This window comes from Xyrauchen texanus, chromosome 14, assembly GCF_025860055.1.
Source record: "Xyrauchen texanus isolate HMW12.3.18 chromosome 14, RBS_HiC_50CHRs, whole genome shotgun sequence".
Taxonomy (NCBI): domain Eukaryota; kingdom Metazoa; phylum Chordata; class Actinopteri; order Cypriniformes; family Catostomidae; genus Xyrauchen; species Xyrauchen texanus.
The window spans coordinates 38854935-38877423 of NC_068289.1; the positions used below are offsets into that span (position 1 = coordinate 38854935).

Here is a 22489-nt window from a genome sequence, read left to right on the forward strand (position 1 = left end):
TGATCAATAATAATAAATATTTCACAACTATATTAATTTGTAATACATTGAATAATATTTCATAACTCTATAATATTTATATATTTTAGTATTTATGAAAATAAGTAATGAATAATTAATAATAATAATAATTGTAATTCTTATGTTAAATAATATATATATATATATATATATATATATATATATATATATATATATATATATATATATATATATATATATATATATATATATATATATATATAATAACATGAATTATAATAAAGTTAATTCTTATGTTAAATAATGTATATAAAATACACTTTTTCAAGATTTAGATCTTTTAATATTTGTGCAAATAATCAATTACTGCACACATTTATATATAAATACTTGAGTTGTTCAGAAACAGTTTTTCCAGTCACACATACTTTAAAAATATGCGCAATGAATGGACCGTTGTTCATCACTACCGTACAGTGTCTAATATAATGTTTAATGAACTGTGTACATTTATATCTGTGCTTTTATTTAAGCACAGCTGGAACACATTAACTAGTCAAACTATATATACATTTTAAAATGACTTTTACAAGTTATTTACATTTTTAAGGTGTGATTGTTAATGTGTTGGTGTACATACATCAGCATTTACGGTAAATATTTCTCGCGTGCAGAAGAAATGTGAAATCTTAGGTGAGAAGTGAAGTATGCGATTCAATCGGTGTTTATGAAGGTAAGCCCATGAATGAAGCATAAAATAATTGAAGCTGCTGGTCTGCTTTGTGCACATAAAGTATAGATAACCGTATTAAATATTTATTTATTATTTGTATGTATGAATGACTGTCAATTGAAACCAATTGTCTGTTAATGTTACGAACTAGTTCATTCACGTCGCAGCAACAGGGAAATATCCCGGATATTGTGCTGCTGTTCTTCTGAAGTACACAAAAGTACAGAAGTACACTGAAGTACACACTACAGACAGGGTCCAAAAGTGGTTCAGACCGAACGCTAAAAACAGTGTGACGCAACGCAAATTGTATAACAGAACGCGGGTGTCGCGAGACGCGTTTTTTAAAGTGTAGCGCTGATGTATGTTTTTATTATCCGATGCTGAAATACTTTCTCGTATCTTAGTTTAGTATGCAGAGACGACTTTACATAAACCATTCATAGTTTGATTTGATTTCACCTAAAAGTGTTGGCTTTGTGGTCGGAATCACTGCAACATTGGCTCGAGCAATGACGTGAGTTGGAGGCGGGACTATCTATTAGTATGACCAATAGCAGGCGGAGGGCGTATTCGGAAATCTGTTTGGAAACAACGTTTATTTTTGCAGTTCTGTTTGATGATGATAATAGGGCCACAGAAACACAGAGTACCAGGTTGGGATTTATTTATTTATTTATTTATTTATTTTCTAAAATAGATTTGCATTCCCTCCACTGATGTATATTATAGATCAGTGGTTCCCTCATCAGTGGTTTGTTTGCGTGTACTCGCAATAATTATACAATGGTTTTACTACAGTAACCATATGTGAATCATGATATTCTTAGTGAAACCATAGTAATAATACAGGAAAATGAAAACTATGGTAAAATATATATTGTGAAATCATAGTTTTACTACAGTAATATTGTAGTAACTGAAAAGTAACCATGTTTTTTATTTTTATTATAGATTAACCATGATTAATCTTGTGGTTACTATGGTTTTACTACAAATACCATGGTATATGTGGTAAAACCATAATAACAACAAAATTCTGATTTTTATTACCATAGTTTTCGCTTTCCTGTTTAATTACTATGGTTTCACTACAAATATAAGGTTAAAATATAGTTACTGTAGTAAAGGCATGGTAAATTTATTGCGAGGGAACGTAAACTATCGCCAGGGATCGCAAAACTATTGCGAGGGAACGTAAACTATCACCAGGGAACGCAAAACTATTGAGAGGGAACGTAAAACTATCACCAGGGAACGCAAAACTATTGCGAGGGAACGTAAAACTATCACCAGGGAACGCAAAACTATTGCGAGGGAACGTAAACTATCACCAGGAAATGCAAAACTATTGCGAGGGAACGTAAACTATCACCAGGGAACGCAAAACTATTGCGAGGGAACGCAAAACTATTGCGAGGGAACGTAAAACTATCACCAGGGAACGCAAAACTATTGCGAGGGAACGTAAACTATCACCAGGGAACGCAAAACTATTGCGAGGGAACGTAAACTATCGCCAGGAAATGCAAAACTATTGCGAGGGAACACAAAACTATTGCGAGGGAACGTAAAACTATTGCGAGGGAACGTAAACTATCACCAGGGAACGCAAAACTATTGCGAGGGAACACAAAACTATTGCGAGGGAACGTAAAACTATTGCGAGGGAATGTAAACTATCGCCAGGAAATGCAAAACTATTGCGAGGGAACGCAAAACTATTGCGAGGGAACGTAAACTATCACCAGGAAACGCAAAACTATTGCGAGGGAACGTAAACTATCACCAGGGAACGCAAAACTATTGCGAGGGAATTTAAACTATTGAGAGGAAACGCAAAACTATCGCGAGGGAATTTAAACTATTGAGAGGGAACGCAAAACTATTGCGAGGGAATTTAAACTATTGAGAGGGAACGCAAAACTATTGAGGGGGAACGCAAAACTATTGCGAGGGAATTTAAACTATTGAGAGGGAACGCAAAACTATTGCGAGGGAATTTAAACTATTGAGAGGGAACGCAAAACTATTGCGAGGGAATTTAAACTATTGAGAGGGAACGCAAAACTATTGAGAGGGAACGCAAAACTATTGCGAGGGAATTTAAACTATTGAGAGGGAACGCAAAACTATTGCGAGGGAATTTAAACTATTGAGAGGGAACGCAAAACTATTGCGAAGGAATGCAAAACTATTGAGGGGGAACGCAAAACTATTGTGAGGGAACGCAAAACTATTGTGAGGGAACGTAAAACTGTTGAGGGGGGACGCAAAACTATTGAGGGGGAACGCAAAACTATTGTGAGAGAACGTAAAACTGTTGCGAAGGAACGCAAAACTATTGAGGGGGGACGCAAAACTATTGAGGGGGAACGTAAACTATTGCGAGAGAACAAAAAATGATTGCGAAGGAACTCAAAACTATTGCGAGGGAACGCAAAACTATTGAGGGGGAACGTAACACTATTGCGAAGGAACGCAAAACTATTACGAGGGAATGCAAAACTATTGTGAAGGAACGTAAAACTATTGAGGGGGAACATAAACTATTGCCAGGGAACTTAAAACTATTGCGAGAGAACGCAAAACTTACTGCAAGGGAACACAAAACAATTTCATAAAAGCAATTCCCACCCTGTCCTCTTAGGGGCTCCATAGAAACCACAGTAATAATACAAGAAAACGAAAACTATGGTCAAATAAATTTAATAAATAAAACCCAAACATGGTTAGCTTACTACAGTCATGGTTACAACAATATTACTATAGTAAAACCATGATTCCATCACAAACAAAAAAACATGGCACTACTATAGTAAAGTTATGTTTTTATTACAGTGACCATAATTACCAAAGTTTTAAGTTTTATTTATTACACAATTTTGAACGAATGATAAATGTTCTTGGATTATCAGTATGTTTAACAATAACGGATTGATAACGGATCATCAATCTTAACACGTTATCTTATGTGCCCTTTAGAAGAAGTTTACACAGATGCTGATGGAAATGATAAGATGCAGGTAAGTGTAGTTTGCATATTTCATTAACGATGATTTGACAGTGCTTGATTCATTAGATTAAACGAATGTAATTTTGCTGTGTGCATTTGCAGGTCGTATGTTTTTGGTTTTCTGGTCCTTGTCCATTCCAGACAGTATTTCACAAATGCAGCTGATGACACCAGACCAAACTTTGTTCTCATGATGGTAGATGATTTGGGCATCGGAGATATCGGCTGCTATGGAAACAACACCATCAGGTAAATAAAGCTACACTTACTTTGACCCTTCACGCGAATATATTACAGCACGTTTTATGGAAGATTGCACTGTTCATGAAACCTCTAGCCCTAGCAATAGTAACTAAGAGGGGAGGAGCTTAGCGAAAGGTTAATTGATCTGTAAATGTCTTTCTTCGAAAGTGAGCGACAGTCACAGTTGTTTTCATCTGTTTGAAGAACACCAAACATCGACGGACTGGCGGCAGATGGGGTGAAGTTGACTCAACACATCGCGGCTGCGCCTCTCTGCACTCCCAGCAGAACGGCGTTCATGACCGGCCGCTACGCTCTACGCTCAGGTAACACAAACACAGTCTGTCAAACACGTGAAGCATTTCTCTTTTATATTTCTGTGTTTATAAGATGCTGGAGTTCCACCTGAACAAAGGAGGAGCATTGAGCTAGAGATTATTTAGCAGAGACGGGCCACTCTATTCAAATTAATGGGAGAAATTGGAACGCTCAACCAAGAAGCTCTGAGCGCCCAACGGTCAACGGACTTAGAAAGTCCCGCCTTACAGGTAAAAGAGCCAATCACCTTTTAGATACAGTTATCACCTGTCACTCAACTCTAAAGCGTGCATGCACATTAACTATACAAGCCGGGAAAACGGCTTTTTTAGTGTAATATGAGCCAGTTAAGACGTTTTTGAGATTTCAGTGTTCTCCCATCCAAGTAGATATGTGCTGCACTGGCATTACTGGAAATGTATCCACCTTTTTCCTGGGGGTCTTACGGGGAACGAATGTGGGTGGGAACGCTCTCGGGACGCTATTTCCAGTCATGGCTTTGCAGCTCCTCTCTACTTGAATGGAGAAATCTAAAAAACGGCTAGTCAAGAATACGATCAAAGAACATATTTCAAATCAGCAATAAAATCTGACAACACTGGAATCATAAATTGTGCTTCTTGACCTCATATGATGCTAAAATGCAATTTTCCCGGCTTGCGCATGTGCGTTTTAGAGATGATTGACAGGTGATGTCTGTATCTGAAAGGTGATTGGCTCTTTTACCTCTAATGGTGCGTTCACATACAATGCAAAGTAAATTTTCAGTATGTAAGGGACATCCGGATAATCTCAATGCTGATAGGCTTTCGCGACAACGCGTCATGCGGATTTTTCGCTCGAGCTGAAAAATGTCAATTTGTGCGAATAAAACGATTTCTGGTGTTCAAGTTGCACCATTCATTCACATCTATTCGTGTCTATTCACATCTTTACATTGACTTTGTATGTAAACGCGCTGCGTGGAACGCTCGCTTCACTATGTATGTGAACGCACCATTAGGCGAGACTTCCTTTCTACATCCATTGACCATTGGGTGCTCAGAGATGATTGGTTGAGCGTTCCAGTTTCTCCCATTCATTTGAATAGAAGTGGGTCGTCTCTGCTAAATAATCTCTGGCTACACTTCCCTATCCCGAGCCACATTAACCAGCTCTGACTGGGGGACCCCGAGGCGTTCCCAGGTCAGTGTGGGGATGTAATCTCTCCACCTAATCCTGGGTCTTCCCTGAGCCCTCCTCCCAGCTGGACGTGCCTGAAACACCTCCCTAGGGAGGCGGCCAGGGGGCATCCTTACCAGATGCCCAAACCACCTCAACTGACTCCTTTCGACACAAAGGAGCAGCGGCTCTACTCCGAGCTCCTCACGGATGACTGAGCTCCTCACCCTATCTCTAAGGGAGAAGCCCGCCACCCTTCTGAGGAAACCCATTTCGGCCGCTTGTACTCGTGACCTAGTTCTTTCGGTCATGACCCAGCCTTCATGACCATAGGTGAGGGTAGGAACAAAAATTGACCGGTAGATCGAGAGCTTTGCCTTCCGGCTCAGCTCTCTTTTCGTGATAACGGTGCGATAGAGCGAGTGCAATACCGCCCCCGCTGCCCCGATTCTCCGGCCAACCTCCAGCTCCATTGTCCCCTCACTCGTGAACAAGACCCCGAGGTACTTGAACGTATGTAAATGTGAGATGTTTATATGTGTGACAGGATTGGGCAGCACAGGAAGAGTGCAGGTGATTTTATTCCTGGGAGGATCTGGAGGGCTTCCACCCAATGAAACCACCTTCGCCAAACGTCTGCAACAGCAGGGGTACTACACTGGCATCGTGGGTAAGACACATACATATCAAGGCTTTCCTAGAAGATAGATATCTTAAAGGGACAGTTCACCCAAAAAAGTCTCTTAATATTTATTCACCCTCTTGCCATCCCAGATGCGTGACACTTTCTTTCTTCAGCTGAACACAAATTAAGATTTTTACAAGAATATTTCTGCTGTGTAGATCCTCACAATGCAAGTGAATGGTGAACAGAACTTTGAAGCGCCAACAAGCACATAAAGGCAGCATAAAAGTAATCCAGTGGTTTAATCCATGTCTTCAGAAGTGATATGATAGGTGTGGGTGAGAAACAGATCAATATTAAAGACCTTTTTTACTATAAATCTCCACTTTCAAAGAGCCCTCCTAAAGCTGCGTTCACACTGCCAGTGACTTTATCGCTGCAGGTCGCCAGTGGGTGGCGGTTAGGTCACTAGTGGGCGTTCCCACTACCGGTTGCCTAGTAACGTTTATAAATTACATTCACGGATGCCATTCCATTGCTCTTGACAGCGAATCAGTTTTCTTGGCGCTAAAAGCAACATTTTGGAGGGAAAAGACTAAATATAAATGAATCAGTACATAAAATGCTTTATATCAAAGATGAATGAGAAACAAGGCGTGCTGTTTGCCATAGCGGCTGTTTATCTGCGGCGAAAACGCAAACGCCGGTCTGTCAGGGTCCACAAAACCATTAAATCTCTGAGTTAGCATGGTGAGTACCACCGGCTGGTGCAGGAGTTGTGGCTGGATGAAGTCCGGTTGCAGCAGTACTTTAGGCTTGACAGGACCCAGTTTGATGAGCTGCTGCAGAGGGTGGATCCCCTGATCTTTCCATTACTGCAGGAGCTGAGAGAGAGAGAGAGAAGGATCAAGTGAGCTCTAGTATCTGCTCTCCTATTGGCTGTCGCTCCCGTAAATTGCTCTTCATTTGAATAAAGTTAAACTTGTCTCCACTTTGTCGCGTCACTGGACACGGTCACATCTGGTCGCCAATGGTCGTGACAGATCGTGTCGCCGGAAGTCGCTGTGCTCTCATTGAAAATGAATGGGATGGAGTCGCTGTCAGTGTGAACGCCACTTAAGAGCTCATCTCTTTTAAGAGTTCTTCTTCTTGTGTTTTTGGTGAGTAGCATTTTTACATATCGCCACCTACTGGTCAGGGAGGAGAATTTATAGCAAAAAGGACTTAAATTATTGATCTGTTTCTCACCCACAACTATCATATCACTTCTGAAGTCATGGATTAAACCACCGGAGACAGTTACTACTAGTAAAACTGTCATTACGTGGGAAATATTGCAAGCCGTTTCGACATTTAATCACATGCAAAATATGAATTATAGATATCAACTTTTTAATTATCGCAAGTTATAATGCTAATTCCTGATATTGGGAATGGAATCGTTTTTTTATGCATATCATTAGTTACATTTGTTATAGTAAAAATTATGACATCACTCATTTTTTATCTTTAATTTCTTACTAGGTAAATTCACATCACAGATATCTCAAATTAACATTAAAATTTTCACATTGTATTATGTATGTTAATGTGAGTACATAGTAAAGACACTTAATATAAAGTGGGATCAATATCTATATTTGATATCCTGCACGATTAAATGTCGAAAGAGCTGGAAAGAGACCTAATGATGTTTCCTCTGCAGGTAAGTGGCATTTAGGTGTGAACTGTGAGAGCAGAAACGATCACTGTCACCATCCCAACAATCACGGCTTTGATTTCTTCTACGGTCTGCCCTTCACTAACTTTAACGACTGTAAGCCGGACGAAGGTTCAGACGTGCTGGTGGATCTGCAGCAAACGCTGTGGCAGATGTCGGCGCTGGTGTCACTCGGGTTTCTAACGCTGCTGCTGGTGCGAGCCGTCGGCCTGCTGGAGGTCAGCGTGAGACTCCTGGTGTTCCTCGCCGTCCTCGCAGTTCTGTGCTTCATGGTGTGGTACGTGCCCTTTAAACTCCTGCGCATGTGGAACTGCATCATCATGAGGAATGAGCAGGTGGTGGAGCAGCCGATAAACTTGCAGACGCTCAACGCAAGACTCATGAGGGAAGCAGAGAAGTTTGTGGAGAGGTGATAAACAATGAAAATGAAGTCGGTTTACATTTAAGCACATTTTCACCACAAATTCTGATTACTGTAATGCATCCTTGTAATTCTCATTATTTTCAGTTATTAGATTCTCATTACTGGATAGGGCTGTCACGATTAATTATCAAGCAACTAATTGCGATTATGACGATTAATTGACACTTTTAGGGCTTTCGCGATTAATTGGCATATTAATTGTCAAATTTCTTAAGGTGCGAGTGTGTTTCACACATCTCTTATTCAGGTGCAGTATGTACGATTGAGAAACGCTTGTTATTAGTGACACCTGTGGCCGTTAAGTGAACTGAAGTGTTAAGTTACAGTGACGTGAGCATCCAAAACAATGACGTGACACACGTACACCGACATCATGCTGACAGATGAGGTTGCATAATTAAAATGACACAGTTATGATTGTTTTACTACAAACTTTGAGAATGTGTATTATATTTGACCTTCCAATGCTGGAACAGAGCTAAAGCAAAGTGTGGATATAGGTCTATGCGAGACTGTAGTTTGAAGTAATCACTTTTCTTTGCATGATACATTGACATTGACAACCTCTAGAGGCTGCTGTTATACTGTTGAACCAAGCCGTTCTATTGAAACCATAGATATACATACGTAGATGTCTGATTAGCAGCTGTTCCAATGGAAGGCGATAAGTTGGAAAGGTCAGGTGCCGTTTGTCAAAACCTCAATCCGGGTGGTGGAGGACGAATCTCAGTTACCTCCGCTTCTGAGACCGTCAATCGGCGCATCTTATCATGTGACTCGTTGTGCATGACACCGCGGAGACTCACAGTATGTGGAGGCTCATGCTACTCTCCACGATCCACACACAACTCACCACACGCCCCATTGAGAGAACCACTAATCACCACCACGAGGAGGTTACCCCATGTGACTCTACCCTCCCTAGCAACCGGGCCAATTTGGTTGCTATGGAGACCTGACTGGAGTCACTCAGCACGTCCTGGATTCAAACTCACGACTCCAGGTGTGATAGTCAGCGTCAATACTCGCTACCCAGGCCCCCAATGATATATATATTGGTCGGTTTAAAAACACCTGTAAGAATGTGGCGACAGATTGCTCAGAGGCCCTAAATACTGTCTTATTTCCAAACATTTCTTCCTCAAAAATACTAAAAGAAGGATCCAGCATTGATCCAGCATTGTTAAGAGGAAATGGCATTGTTAAAAATCATTACGATTCCCATCCCTACTCTTAATGGTCCTTCATTTTCTTCATGCAAAATATAATTTCTTTGTTTGATTTGAGATTTTGATTCACTAGGAATGCCCTAATTTTTGTCTTCATTAGCATGCATGCTTGCGTACTTCATCACAGTCAGTGTGCTAATGCAGAAAATATTCGACTTGTCCTGACAGATCAGTGTTTAGCCTCATTGTCTTCCCACGCACATTTGCTGACGCTCATGTGCCCTAGGCAGGGAACTTCTCTGGTTTCTGCTGAAAGTGATTATCGATCATTTGATTTATGATTACAGACACAGAGACAGGCCCTTCCTGCTCTTCCTGTCATTTGCACACGTGCACACGCCACTGTTTGTGTCCGAGGGTTTCGCCGGAAAGAGCAAACATGGTCTTTATGGAGACAATGTTGAAGAAGTCGACTGGATGGTTGGTAAGAGATAACAGATGTCATGATTGATTATAGAGTCATTTATTAACCTGTCTGATTAATCTACCCAAATATGGCTATTTTAAGATGTATCAGATTCAGCTAATAACTGTGCCCACTCACCCAATTAGCGGAGGTGTAATTTCCCCCATGTCCTTTAGCAGATGCGTATAATATGTGTAATGACAGAAATGTCTAGAAAGCTTCAAAGTATTATTTGTTTCATTGTGACTCTCAGTAAAGGTTAAATGTTTGATTGTATGCACTCACAGTAAATATGATGTTTTAGGTCGAATGGTACAGACCATTGAAAGATTCGGCCTGTCAGATAAAACCATGATGTACTTCACATCTGATCACGGCGGTTACATCGAAGACTCAGATGCTCGTAGTCAGAAAGGAGGCTGGAACGGCATCTATCGTGGTATGCTGTGAAATCATGACATTGGATTAACGCCACACTAGTATACAGAGAGAACACAGTCGATTTACATAAATATACATAAAAAGACTCACATTGCACACACAGGACAGGACTGCTGGTTAAAACATGGAGGTTCTTGTATGTTTGACTTTTTGTCACTTCTGTAATTAGGGGCAAAGCACTGAATGTACGGAGTCCCTATTGTAACTGTTTTCTTCTTCTTCTTCCGCCATTGAAGTCTATGTCATCCCATAGAACCATTTGGAGGAAAGTTACAAAATTTGGCACATTACTAGAGGACGGTCTGAACTTATACTATAGAAAATTTTGGGTCTCTAACACAAACCCTCTAGCACCACCATAAGTTCAAAGTTGGACTTCTTTTTATGCTGAGTCGAATGGACACCATTGTTACAATTTCCGCCTGACCGTATTTTCCGCCCTTTTTACATTTTCCGATAAACCTAATCTTTCAAACTCCTCCTAAGCCATATGTTTGATTTACACAAAACTTGGCATGTATCATCCAGGGACCCTCATGACAAAACATTTTAACAGACCAAACTGTTCTCGTATAATGCTTCAGTGAATTTGATGGTGAGCACGAAAAAGATGTTGTGGAGATATATCTTGGTATATGTCACAGGCATCATGACAGTGCCAACTAATGGGCAAGAAATATGAAATATGGCTATTTTTGCTTCTAACTTCTGAATAGTTTGGAGTTTGGACTAAAATTGAGACTGATCTCTTAATATTCCTATTGGCCTACAGAGTCAAATGATGCCTAATCTAATTAACAAAAAAATGCTATATTTTATAAACAAATTGGCTTATCATTACGAAACTTGGTATGTATCATCGGCACCATGCCATAAAGGTACCTGAGAAGTTTAGGGCCAGCACCACCTAGTGGTAAAAAAAATATAACAGAATGAAAAAAAAAAAATGCTTATTTAAAAACCTACTTTTTCGAACTCCTCCTATAGCATTTATTGGGTCAGATAATTTTCAGACCCTACTTAACGAACCTAAGATGTTTGATGCATGAAAATGTGCATGTGTCATTTTGATCATGCCCTGACAATCCCATATAAATTTGGTGACAGCACAGCGTACTGGTTAAAAGCAGTTAAATAACTTCAATTTTGGCTTTTAAACTACAATTTGGGGCCTCATACTCAAACCCTCTAGAGCCACCAACAACTCAAAGTTTCACTAATGGATGTGATGTGAGGCTGTATCTTCACAACACTTTAGAACATTGGTTCTCAACCTTTTTTTGATGAATGCCCCCCTACTTCTTCCTTAAATTTGCAAGGGACACTCGTGACAAAAAGCAATTTTTGATGAGACCAAACCGTTCTCATGTAACACATAAACAAATGATAAGGCAAGATGCTAATAAGGATCTGAGGCTCTCATCTCATGAACGCTTTGGAATACTGGCATGAAACTTCTTATGTGGCATTGTGCCCAAGCCCTGACAACACCGTATCAATTTGGTGACAGTGCCACCTATTGGTCAAAAGTTATTAGCACATTATATATACACTTTAAGTGTCTTTTTTCACCACCCAGCTTAAAATCATCATTGGAATTCTAAATTCAATCAAAATGTTTGCTATTGGCGAGCTTGGCCCTGTAATTGATGCTTGCAGCTATATTAACTTCTATAAATGTTGCACATATATTTCAAGTATTTAATACCAAAATGATGGAATGAAAATCTGTAACAGTCAATTAAAACAAAATATTGTCTCCCCTAGTGTTTACAGTGACCATTGATACAGCAAATGTGTGTTATTGTTTGTAGGTGGTAAAGCTATGGGTGGCTGGGAGGGGGGCATTCGCGTGCCCGGAATATTCCGCTGGCCCGGGCGACTCCCCGTGGGGCAAGAAGTGACTGAGCCGACAAGTCTGATGGACGTCTATCCCACACTGGTCAAGCTAGCGGGCGGAGAGCTACCACAAGACCGGTAAAATAACACTAGCTTGTAATTATATTTGTAGTCAATAGCAAGTAGCCAATCATATTTTGCCATTGACTCTTCAGTTGTGCAAATGCTTATTTAAAATTGAATGATGATGTTGTGAAGTGATTGTGTTTGTGTGTGTTTGCGGTCAGAATTGTGGACGGTCATGATCTGATGCCGCTGTTAGAGGGCAGAACGGATCGCTCGCAGCACGAGTTCATGTTTCATTACTGTGGCATGTATCTCAACGCTGCACGCTGGCACCCTCCCGACAGTGAGTCACAGCACGTACACAACATAACATGAAATAAGTCAATCAGAGTTATGAATCAATTCATTAAAATGGACAGTTTGAACTTTGTCACAGAAATGAATTGATCTTAATGCTCTCATACTTTTGAGACTGGTATCATGAAACTATTGTATTGACAAACTCTTCAGGAAACTCACTGGCCAAAATAAAAGTGCATTAAAATCATTGTGATCGTGGCTCAGAGCAGTTCAAGGTGCTTCACGTTATTATATAAATAAAAAAATGCGACCGTAGTAAAATATGTAGGTAAATATAGCTTTTTATAACCATGTTGTATATATTGGTGCATATACATGAAAACTATTTAATGTAATTTTTACACGCCTACATTATTAATTATTAGATTTTTACTTAATTAAATATTTTGAATCTACTTGCCTACAATGCATGTTTGGATAAAATGATGGTTGTTCCAATGTTTGAGCCATTTCAGAGCCAATGCATACCGGTAATTATATACAGTGGCAAGAATAAGTATGTGAACCCTTTGGAATGAGCTGGTTTGCTCATAAAATGAGATCTAAACTTCATCAAAGTCACATGTATAGACAAACACAATGTGCTTAAACTGTCACGATTCCCCGTTGTCTGCCCTGTGTTCTCTGTCGCACTATCACGTTTATGTCATATTTCCTGGTCTGCTCCGTGTTTTCCGTTTCACCCGTCACCGTTCACGCTCCATGTCGCGTTTTCCTTGTTGTTCGCCCCGTGTTTCACTGTCCTTGTCTAAACTACATTTCCCACAATTCCCGGCCTCCCTTACCGCCTGCATTCATCATTGTTTTCACCTGTGTCTCGTTCAGTCTCCACATTGTAAGTGTATTTAAACCCTGATTCTTTGGTTAATCACTGTTGATCGTTGTTTGTTTCCGGTATGTCGTCTAGCCTGGTCTGTATCCTTTACCCGAGTTCCTAGTTCTGTTTAGTGTCTTTGTTCCCTCATGTTTAATCTGATTCATTGTGTTTTCAGTTGCCTGTTTTCCCATCGTGGATGTTTCTTTGTGTTTACCCTTTTATTTCTTATGTGTTAAATCCTAGTGTTGTTAGTACTTTGCTTCCTCGTGTTTTATCTGTTCCATTGTGTTTCAGCTGCCTGTTTTCCTATCGTGGACTTTTCTTTGTGTTTTACCCTTTTATTTATTATGCATTGACTAAAACCGCGTTTGGATCCGCACCTCTTGTCCGTCTTGTCCTGTGTCAGCACTAGACGTTACAGAACGATCGAACCAATATGGATCCAGCGGTTATCCGGGCATGCTGCCGCCTCCTGGACCTGAAGCAAGGAAGCCGCCCGGTGGAGGATCACATTAGGGACTTCCTGCACCTAGCGAGTGCCACCGACTATCCTGACTCCTCCCTGGTGGTGTTCTTCCAGGCTAGCCTGACCGGTTCGCCCATTGGCTGGACGCTCTGTGAGTTCATGGAGGAGACACTACACTGCGGCTCACTGTTTACTGTGGATGTGGTTGAGGATCCTGCCTCTCCTCCCACGGCGGTGGCCCTCCAGTCGTCCTTGGCTCGTCCTCTTCCACCTGCCCCACCGGTCAGCGAGCTCGCCCCCACGCCTGTCGTTGTCCATGAGCCAACACGGTCGACTTCGTCCGCCCGGAGGAGGAGAAGAAGACGGGCTTCCGCCTTCCGGCCAACGTCAGCCACGGTCAGCGAGCCAGAGCCCACGCCTGTCACCGTGAGCAAGCCAGAGCCCACGCCTGTCACGGTGAGCGAGCCTGTGCCCACGTCACCCCTGGTCAGCGAGCCCAAGCCCACGCATGCCACGGCCAACCAGCCAGAGCCAGATGCCCCAAATGTCAGAGAACCAGCGGCTGTGGCCTCGACCGTCCCTGAGCCAGCGCCTGTGGCCTCGACCGTCCCTGAGCCAGCGCCTGTAGCCTCCACCGTCCCTGAGCCAGCGCCTGTAGCCTCGACCGTCCCTGAGCCAGCGCCTGTAGCCTCGACCGTCCCTGAGCCAGTGCCTGTAGCCTCGACCATCCAAGAGCCAGCGCCAGCAGCCATGACCGTCCAAGAGCCAGCGCCAGCAGCCATGACCGTCCAAGGGCCAGCGCCAGCAGCCATGAGCGTCACAGGGCCAACGCCAGTAGCCATGACCGTCCAAGGGCCAGCGCCAGTAGCCACGACCGTCCAAAAGCCGGCGCCAGTGGTCGTACCCGTCCAAGAGTCAGCGCCTCTCGAGCTTTCCAGAGCTCTGCCTCTCGAGCTTTCCAGAGCTCCGCCTCTCGAGCCTTCCAGGGCTCCTCCCGAGCCTTTCAGAGCTCCGCCTCCCAAGTCTCTCGAGCCTCCCAGGGCTTCTCCTTCCGAGCCTCCCAGGGCTCCGCCTCTCAAGCCTCTCGAGCCTTCCAGGGCTCCGCCTGTCAAGCCTCTCGAGCCTTCCAGGGCTCCGCCTCTCAAGCCTCTCGAGCCTCCCAGGGCCCCTCTCGAGCCTCCCAGGGCTCTGCCCCTCAAGCCTCTCGAGCCTCCCAGGGCTCCGCCCCTCAAGTCACTCGAGCCTCCAAGGGCTCCACCCCTCAAGTCTCTCGAGCCACCCACGGCTCCGCCTCCAGAGCCTCCTACGGCTCTGCTCCCAGAGACTCCAGAACCTACTAGAGATCCACCTCTCGAGCAGCCTTCGGCTCCACCTCTCGAGCCTCCTACAGCTCTGCTCCCAGAGACTCCTGAGCCTCCTACGGCTCCGCCTCCTGAGCCTCCTATGGCTCCGCCTACCGAGCCTCCTACGGCTCCGCCCCTAAAGGCCCCTACGGCACCTCTTGTCCGTCTTGTCCTGTGTCAGCACTAGACGTTACATAAACCAGTGGTTCCCAAACTTTTAACAGGCATGTACCCCCTGAGACATTATAGATCTTCCGGAGTACCCCCAACACCACCAATTGTTAACAACAAGGTTTTTTTATTTGATAATATTTATTTTTATCAATTTTGTCGAGAATAGTGAATAGAATCATAAAAATATGATACAAATCTCATCAAAAGTCAACATATGATACAAATGTGCTGAATATAATGATTTTAAACAGATATGAACCCAATCTCCACTCTCGAATATTTTGTTAATAGAAAAAGTGCGATCATGTCAGATCAGAACGGCAATGAAATGTTTACCCGGCAAAGCTTTAAAGCACGAGCAAATAATGAACTTTTGTGATTGCGAATAAGTGCAGTGTCATGTGAGTGTAACTCTACCGCTGCATTAACATGTGAAGTGAACGTAGGCTACGTCGAGTTTTATAGTATTGGGACTGAGGACCCAGAACTGTAGCTGATGTGTGCGCTGTAGCACGATACTGCCATATTTTAGTTTCCATTCTTATTGTGTTTCCACAACAATGTTAGTGAGTAAATCTACTGAAATTGCCACCATAACAGTGGAGTGTGATGTGTTAGATGTAGGGCTACCACATTTTTAAATTACTATTAGTAGAAGTTAATATAATAAAATACGTAGACCTACGGCAAAAAACTAGTTGAGGATAAATTCTTTAAAATTGGGCAATTCCAGCGTTATGGACGTGACATTTGCAGTCAAAACTTGAAATATAAATTCTCAGAAAATGCATTTAATACTGAAATGTCTGTTTATATATCCATACTCCCTTAATAAAGCTCCAGACATTAGAAAAATATCAGTCTACACATGCGTTTTATATTTAATATGAGGGAAATACACATGTGACGTGACACAAAAAATCTTTAACTTTTAGACCTGTGGCAAAATATGTTTTAGTAATTCTATGAACTACACTGCACAAAACAAAAGTAATACTACCCACCGGATGAGGGTCGGCCTCCACAGAACTTAAAATATTATTTTTATTTAATTTTTCGTGTTCCCATTTATGAGGAAAAAAACAATGTTACGGACGTGACAGTTCTCCGTTACGGACATGACCGCTCTGAAAGTGACTTTAAAACTTTGTTTAAAGTGAATTTCGTTTTTTATTAATTGTATCTTAATTTTAATCAATGTTTCATCAACCAATTGCCTGGATTTAATAAATAAGAAGTAAATATAGTAGAAAATAGATCATCATGACACGGAGGCGCCGGCGCGTGAATTGGACTCTCGTCTAATAAATGAACCGAAACACAGCGTATAAGGTACTTGCCTCACAGGCCTGAGAAATATATAGAAAACTTGAAATGTCTACTTTTTAACAGAACAATTCAAAACAAAAGAAATCAGACTCTCTGCTTATGTAATCTGTATGAAATGCGCATTTCTCTCTGGCGCGTTCACTACTGAAGATCGCGAGTCAACATCGCCAACTTCATCTTTGCAGCCGACACTGACAAACACTTGTTTATTAATAAACAATTAAAATGTCTCCTTGCTATATTTGACATATTCATAATCATTACTTTTGCCGGTTCTTTGTGGCAGCTTTTAGATACTTTATTGGCAGCGCCACCCTTGCATGTTACATGAACGCGTCACCACTGCATCAGCACCGAAAACATGATTTTTTTCAAATTTAAAATCAAAAATCGTGATACGAACCGAATTGTAGGTTTGGTCTATCGTTACAGCCCTAGTAAGATGAGAAAGCAGGAGTTTAGTCGTTTGGTTGCAAAAAAAACAATGGCTATCTGAACATCTTTGCCAAGCGCAAACCAGTACAGAAGTAATCAATAAATTATCGGGGAGGGTCATGCCTTTTTTCACAATCATTTTGGAGGGTTATAGAAAAAATTATTGCTGGCGAAGGGAGGGTCACGTCTTTTTTGACTACAGATCTCAAAACTCCTCCAGTAGCCCCTTAAATAAAAAACGAACAGTCCCTTAGATATTTTTTCGCGTACCCCCTGAAATCAGTCCACGTACCCCTGGGGGTACGCGTACCCCAGTTTGACAACCGTGGGCTTAAACTAACAACACACAAACAATTATAATCTTTCATGTGTTTATTGAACACATCCCTTTAAACATTCACGGTGCTGTGGAAAAAGTAAGTGAACCCTTGGATATAATAACTGGTTGATCCTCCTTTGGCATCAATAACCTCAATCAAGTGTTTGGGTAGCTGTGGATTAGACCTGCACATCATTCAGAAGGAATTCTGGATAATTCTTCCTTACAGAACTGCTTCAGCTCATATTCTTAGGATGTCTGGTGTCTCTCTTGAGGTCACTCACAGCATCTCTATTAGGTTCAGGTCTGGACTCTGAATGGGACACTCCAAAAGGTGGATTTTCTTTTTTTGAAGTCCTTCTGTAGTGGATTAACTTCGATGTTTAGGGTCATTGTCCTGCTGCATCACCCAACGTCTACTGATCTTCAGCTGGCACACAAACACCCTGATACTATCTTGTAGGGTATCTTGATAAACTTGGGAATTCAGTTTTCCCTAAATTATGGCAAGTGGTTCAGCCCCAAATCATGACGCTCCCTCCACCGTTTTTCACCGTTGGAATTATGTTTTCATGTTGGTATGGGATCCCTTTTTATGCCCAAACAATTCAACCTTAGTTTCATCAGTCCACAAAACATTTTCCCAGTAGTGTTGTGGAGTGTAAATCATTATTTATTTCCTCATTGAGCATTCTGCGATGTGTCCTTTGAGTCATCTTGACTGGACAGCCACTTCTAGAGAGAGTTCCTATAGTACTAAATCATCTCCATTTATAGACAGTTTGTCTCACTGTGGACAGATGAATATCTAACGGCCACTTCTAGAGAGAGTACCTATAGTACTAAATCATCTCCATTTATAGACAGTTTGTCTCACTGTGGACAGATGAATATCTAACGGCCACTTCTAGTGAGAGTACCTATAGTACTAAATCATCTCCATTTATAGACAGTTTGTCTAATTGTGGACAGATGAATATCTAACAGCCACTTCTAGTGAGAGTACCTATAGTACTAAATCATCTCCATTTATAGACAGTTTGTCTCACTGTGGACAGATGAATATCAAACGGCCACTTCTAGAGAGAGTACCTATAGTACTAAATCATCTCCATTTATAGACAGTTTGTCTCACTGTGGACAGATGAATATCTAACGGCCACTTCTAGTGAGAGTACCTATAGTACTAAATCATCTCCATTTATAGACAGTTTGTCTAATTGTGGACAGATGAATATCTAACAGCCACTTCTAGTGAGAGTACCTATAGTACTAAATCATCTCCATTTATAGACAGTTTGTCTCACTGTGCACAGATGAATATCTAACAGCCACTTCTAGAGAGAGTACCTATAGTACTAAATCATCTCCATTTATAGACAGTTTGTCTAGTTGTGGACAGATGAATATCTAACGGCCACTTCTAGAGAGAGTACCTATAGTACTAAATCACCTCCATTTATAGACAGTTTGTCTAACTGTGGACAGATGAATATCTAACGGCCACTTCTAGAGAGAGTACCTATAGTACTAAATCCTCTCCATTTATAGACCGTTTGTCTCACTGTGGACGGATGAATATCTAACGGCCACTTCTAGTGAGAGTACCTATAGTACTAAATCACCTCCATTTATAGACAGTTTGTCTAACTGTGGACAGATGAATATCTAACGGCCACTTCTAGAGAGAGTACCTATAGTACTAAATCCTCTCCATTTATAGACAGTTTGTCTAACTGTGGACGGATGAATATCTAACGGCCACTTCTAGTGAGAGTACCTATAGTACTAAATCATCTCCATTTATAGACAGTTTGTCTAACTGTGGACAGATGAATATCTAACGGCCACTTCTAGAGAGAGTACCTATAGTACTAAATCATCTCCATTTATAGACAGTTTGTCTCACTGTGGACGGATGAATATCTAACGGCCACTTCTAGTGAGAGTACCTATAGTACTAAATCACCTCCATTTATAGACAGTTTGTCTAACTGTGGACAGATGAATATCTAACGGCCACTTCTAGAGAGAGTACCTATAGTACTAAATCATCTCCATTTATAGACAGTTTGTCTAACTGTGGACAGATGAATATCTAACGGCCACTTCTAGTGAGAGTACCTATAGTACTAAATCACCTCCATTTATAGACAGTTTGTCTAACTGTGGACAGATGAATATCTAACGGCCACTTCTAGAGAGAGTACCTATAGTACTAAATCCTCTCCATTTATAGACAGTTTGTCTCACTGTGGACCGGATGAATATCTAACTGGCCACTTCTAGTGAGAGTACCTATAGTACTAAATCATCTCCATTTATAGACAGTTTGTCTAACTGTGGACAGATGAATATCTAACGGCCACTTCTAGAGAGAGTACCTATAGTACTAAATCCTCTCCATTTATAGACAGTTTGTCTCACTGTGGACAGATGAATATCTAACGGCCACTTCTAGTGAGAGTACCTATAGTACTAAATCATCTCCATTTATAGACAGTTTGTCTAACTGTGGACAGATGAATATCAAACGGCCACTTCTAGAGAGAGTACCTATAGTACTAAATCCTCTCCATTTATAGACAGTTTGTCTAACTGTGGACAGATGAATATCTAACGGCCACTTCTAGAGAGAGTACCTATAGTACTAAATCCTCTCCATTTATAGACAGTTTGTCTCACTGTGAGTGCTTTTTATAAGTCAAAGTTGCTCTAACCTACACCTACAATCTCGTTTTATTAACTGGATGCCAGGTTTACCAACTCTTGACTCTAATTAGCTTTTGTTGATGTCTTTAGCCTAGAGGTTCACATACTTTTTCCACAGCACTGTGATTGTTTAATGGGATGTGTTCAATAAAGACATGAAAGGTTATAATTGTCTGTGTGTTGTTAGCTAAAGAGATATTGAGATATCATGTTGAGAAGATGTTCATCTGGTTATCATAACTAATCATAGACTACAGATGTAATTAAATAGCATATTGTTATTCATTTTAATAATTAAGATTAAAGGTGCTGTATGTGATTTTTTTATTTATTACTCTCTGCCTGTCAATCATGTAGCATATTCAGGTTAGCTTACATCAGGTTGGCTGATATGTCTTCTTTAGTCTAAGCTGGAGTTAGCCAAACGGCTGAAATCGTTATAAAGACTGTTGTCTTCTTTACCTATTCAGGTGACTCTGTCTTCAAGGTACATTTCTTCACTCCAAACTTCTCTCCTCCTGGAGCCGTTGGTTGTTACGACACAAAGATCTGCCAGTGTTATGGAGAGTTTGTCACGTTTCACAACCCTCCTCTGATGTTTGACCTCAGCGGGGATCCGTCAGAAAGCCGTCCTCTCTCAGCAGAAACTGAACCACGGTACGCTGAGGTGCTGCAGCGAGTCGAGCTGGCTGTGAAGGGGCATCGCAAAACACTAATGCCTGCGGAAAATCAGCTGACCTGGGCGAACATCCTGTGGAAACCGTGGTTACAGCCGTGCTGCGGGACGTTCCCATTCTGCTTGTGCTCAGAGAGTGACTCGACTTCTACTAACACAGCACGAAGGATATAAAACATCAGGACGAGTTTATTATGGCTTGAAAAATAGAAGCGTTGACTCTGAACTTAAAGGGACAGTTCACCCAAAAATTACAAAATTGTCTCATCATTTACTCATCCTCATGCCATCCCAGATGTGTATGACTTTCTTTCTTCTGCTGAACACAAATTACGATTTTTACAAGAATATTTCAGCTCTGTTGGTCCATACAACAAAATGCAAGTGAATGGTGACCAGAACATTGAAGCTCCAAAAAGCACATAAAGGCAGCATAAAAATAATCCAGTGGTTTAATCCATGTCTTCAGAAGTGATGTTGATAGGTGTGGGTGAGAAACAGATCAATATTTAAGTCACTTTGTAGTATAAATCTCTACTTTCACTTTCTTCTTTTGGTTTTGTCGATTCACATTTTTCGTGCATATTACAACCTACTGGTCAGGGAGGAGAATTTATAATAAAAAAGGACTTCACAAAATACACCTATCATATCACTTCTGAAGACATGGATTAAAACACTGGATTGCTTTTATGCTGCCTATATGTGCTTTCTGGAGCTTCAAAGTTCTGGTCACCATTCACTTGATTTGTATGGACCTACAGAGCTGAAATATTCTGCTAAAAATCTTCATTTGTGTTCTGCAGAAGAAAGTCAGTCACACACATCTGGGATTGCATGAGGGTGAGGAAATTATGAGGGAATTTTCATTTTTGGGTGAACTGTCCCTTTAATAAACCATTTAGAAGCAGCTCAAATATAAACATTCAAATCTTCATTATTTTCACAATTATGTTGTTAATTCTGTTAACGTCTCAGTTTTGAAATGTTCTGCTCTTCACTACTAAATATATATATATTAAAGCTGATTGCTCAAATGTAAATACATTAATGATTAAAAATCATCCTGTGCTTGTATTGTCAGGTGTAATCATAATTAAATCAATCCAAAGATTTAAAGAAATAATTCACATAAATGTGAAGATTCTGTCATTATTTACTCACCCTCTTGTCGTTCCAAACATGTATGCGGTTATTTTTCCTGTGGAATACAAAAGAAGATGCAGCTCTTTTACAACGTTACATACAACACATCTGTCAAGCTCCAAAAAGACAAAGCACCATAAATATCATAATAGAACCTTTGTGTAAGAAACAAACCCCGAATTTAAGTCTTTATTCACTGAAAATCTTTATTGGTTGAGCTAATCTTAATGGCGGGCTGCTCAGAGAGGTTACAATTGTGTTTGGTGTCACAGAAATGACACATTTCACATTTAAGAAAGGGATGATGTTCACGCTGAATCACAAGGTGGCGCTCTTTCACCAAAGAAATGAGTCTTATATGGGGTAAATCCTATTGTCCTATGCAGACAGGGGCTGCATGTGATATTTAGGTGAGTTAAAAAACAGTAACTAGTAGAGAATTAGTCGAATCTGTAAGATGCAATTGATAAATTCACAATGAAAGACTTTGCAGAGCTGATCTGTTTTTA

The 22489-nt window shown here is 41.0% G+C and overlaps 1 protein-coding gene across 4 annotated transcripts; it reads left to right on the forward strand.

Moving 5' to 3' along the window:
• The first annotated feature begins 641 nt into the window (after positions 1-641).
• arsh (arylsulfatase H) lies at positions 642-21960 on the forward strand. Of its 4 annotated transcripts, none has more exons than XM_052143140.1 (11): positions 642-715; positions 3701-3741; positions 3834-3980; positions 4179-4300; positions 6001-6123; positions 7784-8207; positions 9739-9875; positions 10162-10296; positions 12113-12275; positions 12425-12546; positions 20629-21960. In XM_052143140.1, exons 1-11 carry the CDS (start codon positions 710-712, stop codon positions 21006-21008), a joined length of 1800 nt encoding a protein of 599 aa, XP_051999100.1. In that variant the 5' UTR covers positions 642-709; the 3' UTR covers positions 21009-21960. The 4 variants fall into 4 exon arrangements, with proteins under 4 accessions (XP_051999100.1, XP_051999101.1, XP_051999103.1 ...); XM_052143141.1 differs by having other exon boundaries at positions 687-715; positions 3704-3741; XM_052143143.1 differs by lacking the exon at positions 642-715 and adding an exon at positions 985-1371.
• Positions 21961-22489: the final 529 nt, after the last annotated feature.

Excerpts from the sequence above, each read along its gene's own strand:
- arsh (XM_052143140.1), top strand. Across the intron at positions 8,208-9,738 it reads GCAGAGAAGTTTGTGGAGAG|ACACAGAGACAGGCCCTTCC; the intron begins GTGATAAACAAT and ends TTATGATTACAG. Across the intron at positions 12,276-12,424 it reads GGAGAGCTACCACAAGACCG|AATTGTGGACGGTCATGATC; the intron begins GTAAAATAACAC and ends GTTTGCGGTCAG.